This window comes from Vicugna pacos, chromosome 13 (genome assembly GCF_048564905.1).
Source record: "Vicugna pacos chromosome 13, VicPac4, whole genome shotgun sequence".
In the NCBI taxonomy this organism is placed as follows: domain Eukaryota; kingdom Metazoa; phylum Chordata; class Mammalia; order Artiodactyla; family Camelidae; genus Vicugna; species Vicugna pacos.
Genome location: NC_132999.1, coordinates 42,777,933 through 42,784,428, shown reverse-complemented (window position 1 = coordinate 42,784,428; position 6,496 = coordinate 42,777,933). Strand labels below are relative to the sequence as shown.

The 6,496-nt window shown below is 33.5% G+C and overlaps 1 protein-coding gene across 5 annotated transcripts in view; it reads right to left on the bottom strand.

Annotated features, from left to right (window-relative positions):
* ZMYM6 (zinc finger MYM-type containing 6) overlaps positions 1–6,496 on the bottom strand; it is a 37,186-nt gene that overhangs the window by 22,529 nt on the left and 8,161 nt on the right. For 4 of the 5 annotated variants that reach the window (XM_072974819.1, XM_072974818.1, XM_072974817.1 and 1 more), the window contains exons 3-6: positions 5,414–5,498; positions 4,418–4,667; positions 1,266–1,440; positions 975–1,166 (exon numbers count right to left, since the gene is read on the bottom strand). In XM_072974819.1, the coding sequence (XP_072830920.1) occupies positions 975–1,166; positions 1,266–1,440; positions 4,418–4,667; positions 5,414–5,498 (702 nt within the window). The remainder of the gene's footprint in view (positions 1–974; positions 1,167–1,265; positions 1,441–4,417; positions 4,668–5,413; positions 5,499–6,496) is intronic. The other variant, XM_072974820.1, reaches the window with a different exon arrangement.

Genomic DNA, 6,496 nt, shown 5'->3' with positions numbered 1-6,496 from the left:
ATTAAATTTACTCCATGTGACTCCAAAATCCAGGCTCCTAACCACTAACTAAACTGTCAATGACACAATAGCAAGGTCTTTCAGTAAGAAATTATATAGGGAAGTAAATGGTAGGAAAATATCAATTGTTAAATTTTAATACATAATCTTCCAGGTAGAAGAGAAACATCAATTACGCAGTTGACAGAGTATAATACCAGTAACAAAATTAGGAATGGAACTGATTTTTGTATCATATATATATATAAATAACATGGATTCTATTCTTGTCAAAGTAGTAACCAGACTGCCGTAAGTGGTTAAATTCCTAGAAAAAGGATACTTTCCAAGATGAATGCCTATTATCAACTGCTGAGAGGAATTAAAAATAAACCTAACTTGCTAACTGAAAAAAATTTTTAATTATTATTTATACCCTTTTTTAAAAAAATAACATTTTAAAGACCTCAAATTATTTAGCAATAGTGAAACTGACACAAATGGATATATTTAGTAACCAAACTACCAAAAATTAAAGATTCTAATGAGGCATTGTTACCAAAATAATTACAATTCATTCCAAAATTTTATAATTCATTAAAATGAATTTTACTTTCTAAAAGGAAAAGGCTATGCTTTAGATTCACTGGTTTTATCATCTTTTAACTCTTGATTATAGTTTATTCACAATAACTTGGGGTTTTCTTCACAATCAATATGTCATAAAATATTTCAGACTCATAGCAAACCATGAAATTATACTTGTAAATTCTTGGCCATGAAGGAAACCCTAAAAAATGATCTAGTTCACCTGTATCATCTCACTACCAACATCAATCCTTACAGTATCAGAATCTATCCCATTTTTCTGGAGAGGAAATCCACACTGAGATCAACGGATGGGAAAAGCTCACCCTTTTATTCTGCATTTCATCCCTGTGCAGCCACCTCAGAAAGCGTGAGCTGAACTACATGCATCAGACTGATGTTCATACCTGCTTATAGGCTGTGACACTTGTTGAACTAAAAACCTTCTGGGACTGGCAAGGACCAGAGCTACTATAGCAATAGCTCCCACAGTTCTCACAACAGTTCATGGTGAGGTTGTTGGTGGAGTGAAATTTTGAAAAACAGGCATCACTACAAAGACCATGTACCACATTTTGATATTTAACTTCAAATCGTATCTAGGAAATAAAAACACATACAGATACAAAATAAGCAGAGCCAGGTTAAAAATCTCTGATCTTTGAGCAGAATCGCAGTGAAGGTGAAATGGAACTTACATCAGCATTCTTCTGACACATGCTGCACCTAGTTGAAATGCTATTGGTATATATGGTAACAACAGGTTTTTTCTTTAGCTCATAAGAAGAAAGGCATGATTGGCTGCAGAAATCTTTGCTAGGAGAGGAATTTTCAAATCGGGTTGAGATCACATCCTTTGGATTTAAAATGTCTCTAAAAATAAATAACAAAGGCAAAATGAAATGTGTTCTTCATAATTGTAATTTCTTCCTCTTTGTGAGCTCAAATAACTACATTTGCTAAGGGCAGCTATTGTATAGTAGAAAATGGCTGGTCCTGGATAAGGCATCTGGAAAACTGGGTTTGATGATTAGTTCTGTTACTTATCAGCTGAGTGACAATGAGTGAGGCAATTACTGTCTCAATTTCCTCATGTATAAAATGGGGTTTATAATATCTAATTTATACATGTGTTCAGGGAGAATTCTATTGAAAATATATCCAGCCAGATGCTCATGAAAAAAACATTGAGGCTTCTAGCTCCAACCAAGTTTCATCCACTAGAGCCAATGGAACAAGTGGCCATCCCATAACTCCACACCACAAAACACTTGTCCTCTTATTAGCCAGTAGCTGCTAAGAGTAGAAACGTGAATGAGACAAGGAATGGAAATTTTTTTAAATTTAAATGCAAGATTTGGGAAACAGATAAAGAACCAAAGATTCATACTGAAATTTAACATGATATGTAAAACTTCAGTATAACACAGAAACAAATGGCAAAAGGGCTATTAAGGCTTGGTATCAGAGGACAGATGGAAACATGAATGAGACAGAACAAAAATAATTGAGTTGTTTTGTGAGATTCCTAGAGTTATTTTGTAAGGGCTCATTGTTGCAATAAGCACTGCCAGTAAAAACAGAGGCTAAGTACTGCCATTCTTCCGACAAGCACAAAAACTGAAGGAAGTAGTCATTAATTAAAAACACTAGTACAGGCTACAAAATAAAGAATAATAATGGCAGTAACATTATATACTACAGTAATGTATACTCAGTAATTACTACGTGTCAGGCATTGTTCTCTTTACTCAAATTATCCAATTTCATTATCACAAAAACTCCATAAGGTAAGTATTATTAGGAGACCAAATCAGAAAGATTAAATAGCTTGTCAAAGTCAGTCAGCTGGTGGGCAGTGAAGCCAGAATACAAATTGAGGCAGCCTGATTCGACAGTCCATGGAGTCCATCATTCCACCATTCTGCCTTCCATTCTGTGCCTTTATTATACAAAACTATTCTATGGTAAACTGCGAAAGAATAACAACAGAGTACGATTTTAATTTTCTAAAACTTACCTAACCTTAGAAACATGACAGTTAAATCTTAGAAACCAAGTGGATATGCTTACACACTGATGAAGTATTAATTTTGAAAAGTGATTTTTCTATGAAATCAGACCAATTAAGAATGTTATTTAATAATGTAAATCTGCCAGTGCCATGTATATGTAAATAAACCAATGAGAATGACTTTTTAGTGAAAAATCTGTGCACATAAATATAAATGCATCCTAAACCTTACACATCCAAAAGAATGTTACATCTTCACATTTATTTTAGAAAAACCACACCTCTTTCAATAACGACATGGCTTGAACGTTTTTTCTAACATCTCTTTTAATTTTTAAGAACCCTAAGCACAATTTTATTTTAAAGTCAAATGTCATGTTTAACAGTATGACAGTTTAATCATCCTCGACAGTCAGCTGGTAAGGCAACAAGCGACTTCCGGCAATTTGCAAAAAACAAACCCCAGCTGAAATACAGATTTATCACCTAACTTAGTCTAAAGGAATGTCTCATAGACTCTGAAGGCAATGCCAAATCAAGAGATAAAAATTTTGTTTTGAACAACAGCAGCACTGTGGTAAAAAGCCAATGACAAGAGTGACTATTTTTAAGGGAATAATATGCATTTGGATGTATAAGTTGTGTTACACTCTTTAAAATTTATTTTCTTTTGGTATTTGGTATGTTGAAACTGAATATCTAAAAACAGAAAACTAAATTTACCCTTCCAGATCAGTTTCATGAGAATGATATAAAAGAGTTAAAGTAAGGTATTGGAAGGGCATTTTGGAACAAAGCTAAATTTGAACATTTAAGTAAAATATTTAAAAATTCCTCCTTCCTTTTGGTTGGAGATTTCCATTTTAACAGGATCTACTTTTAGAAGCTTAACATAAAAAGTAGATAAAGAAACTATCATATATCTCCAAAGACAAAACAAAACATAATTTACAACATAAATTATATGTTAAGTACACAAAATAATAACAAATTTATTATTAAAAGATAATAGGATCCCACTTATTAAGAATTTGCTATGTACTAAGTCCTATGCTAACACTGTCTTATTAAAATCTGAGGAAGCAACTACTATTTGCCAATGAAGAAACTAAGGCTTAGAAAAGTTAAATATCTAGCCCAAGGTCATACAGCTAATAAATTAGTAATAGCATCATGGTCTAAAACCAACCTCACAACTTCTCTTGCTCTACTTTAGTAACTACTGACAACGCACTGTATTCCTAGAATTACATCAGCACACAAACAGGCAAAATATGTCAACTTCTTCAGACTTACTGAGGTAGAAAAAGTTTTTGTGACTCTGTTGCTGCTACTTCTCTCTGCATCTATGCATCATTACAGAGCAACAACAACCCCCCAAAAAGCTCACAAGGATGTTTTAGAAATAAATGCATTATTTTTTTGGCCATTTAGGGTTTATACCTTCTAAAGAATTAAATAACTTTCATATACTATTGTGAATGAGGCATTGTTTCATTCTATACTTCAATAATTTTCAAGATAACAAGTAATTTTTAATGGTTGTTGTCTACAGTTAGAGTAGATATACAATACATAAGCAGTCCTACATTCCTCACAAATATTTTGTTTCTTTCTAGTAAAATCTAAATTGAAAGAGATAGGAAAACTGGTTTAGGCAATACCTTCTTACATCAAGTCACTTATTTCACTTTACAAGATATTTGCAAACTTCTCAATTAGCTAAAAAGTATTTCCAGAGAAATGTGCTAAAGGGATTTACAACAGCAATAGCATGTTTGCACTAAACATACTAAAAAAGTAAAGCAAAAAGGGATGTGATTAAGAATTTCATACTTTGAGCAGTTTGTGCAGGTTTTCTTGGGAGGAGGCAATAGGCAGACAGGTGAGGAATATCCGGTGATACACTTTGTGGAGCAAAATAGCTGAGTAGATCCTGTCTTATGATATGCAGTTTGCCCCTTATAAAGCATTTTTTTACAACCAGAACAAAAAACCTGAAGAGCTACAGCAGGAACCGAAGGAAGTGATATATTTGGGCCAGATGATGCAAGAGAAAGCGGAAAGCCTGGGGTCAACTGTTGGGCTACAAAGACAAAATAAGAAAAACAAGTTTTATATCAACATGAACATATATACATTCTCCGTTTTCTAGGGCAAACTCCCTCAGTCTTGAAATCCAATATTGAGGCAATAAGCACTTTAAAACAGGTGGTTTCAAACTTTTTTAACCATGATCCATAGTAACAATATTTCACACGAAACCCAGGAGACACATACATATGTGTAAATGTATATAAAACTTAGTAACTGAAACAGCAGGCTCATGAAATTATGTTTCCTTACTATATGCATCACACTCTGATACACAGCTGGCCCTGAACAGCGCCAGCCCCACGCAGCTGAAAGCCCATGTCCCGCTATCTCTGCCTCAGAGACGGAAGAACTGACAAATGGCTCATCCAGGGGCAGGGGGCTGAAACCGTTTGGACAGATTCTAACAGACTCGAATTCTTTTGATTCCACATATTATGATCTCTAATCGAACACAAAAATTTCCTCACCCTTCAAGATCTGTAAAGTGAAAATACAGGTGCCATATTTATTGAAAAACTCATGTATAAGTGGACCTGCACACTTCAAGCCCGTGTTGTTCGAGAGTCAACTGTAATCTTATTATATTTCACTTTTTAAAATACTGGTCAAGACTGCTACCCCGTTTGAAAAGTACTTGCTTTATCTAAAAGAAGAAAAAGACGTGAGAAGGTACTTTCCCTCAATTCTACTAGTCAGAATATAACAAATACCAATTATAACAGATCTATTTCTTACCAAGAGGACTGTCACTGACTGAAAACACAGCACTAATTTTCAGTTCACTTTCTTGAGTTTTTGGTTTTGAAGCATGTACATATTCCTTAAAGAAAAAACAAAGAGAGAAAAATGAATACAGTGTTAGTATCTAAATAAACTAGAAATTCAAGCAAAAAATAATTGTCATATTCATCTCTTCTACATTATAATCGTAATCACCTTCACAAATACCTCAAAAGTCAGAATTTATAAGTAATTAGACTAGATTTAATCTTTACAAAAAGGATCTTTAGAATTGGAAAACCTTTTATAATAATTACATTTACTTTTCTGCAAATGTAATCTTGATATACGGGAGTAATACCCAGCTATTTCAATGCTGAGCACTACCCCCTTTTTTAGGCTATGTTTATAAGAGCAATAAATGAAATAAATCTGAATCACTTAAATTTAGATCAAATTAGTAATTTTAGCCAACAGATTTATAAGCAGTCATATCTGTTAATGGCAGAAAAGACACAAGAGTTTCAATGCAATCTGCTTATTATACATAAAAATCATAACAGCCTAAATCAGGTTTATCCTTAATATATTCTTCAAAATGCTTTAAAATAACATGTAATCATGAAAAAGAATTAAATAGATATACCTATCTTGAACAAGACTGCCCTTTATTCTGAGATCAGAATCATCCTACATTTCAGGGGAGGGGCGATATTACAACAGCCTTTCATATTTCAAAATAAGAAGTTTTTTAAAACAGTCTTACTTTTCTGAAACAATGGTGATAGTAAATGGTAGCTGTATTTTTAATCTTCCTATACCTAGCAAAATAAATGACTGATATGTCAGCTCCCAAAATTACTCTGAAATTTCTTTGGACTATTAAATGCCAAAGACTAGGAACCACTGCATAATTTACCACTTCTACAATAAATGTTATGGCACCAAATAAGCTGCTGCCCACAAGGCAGGAGCTATAGTACTTTCCTTACAGATGAGGACAGTGAAGCTTAGAGATGTTCATCAACTTGTCTAAAATCACAAAGATACTAAATGCACAGATGGGAATCAAACCCAGGTCTCTCTCTTCCAAAATCC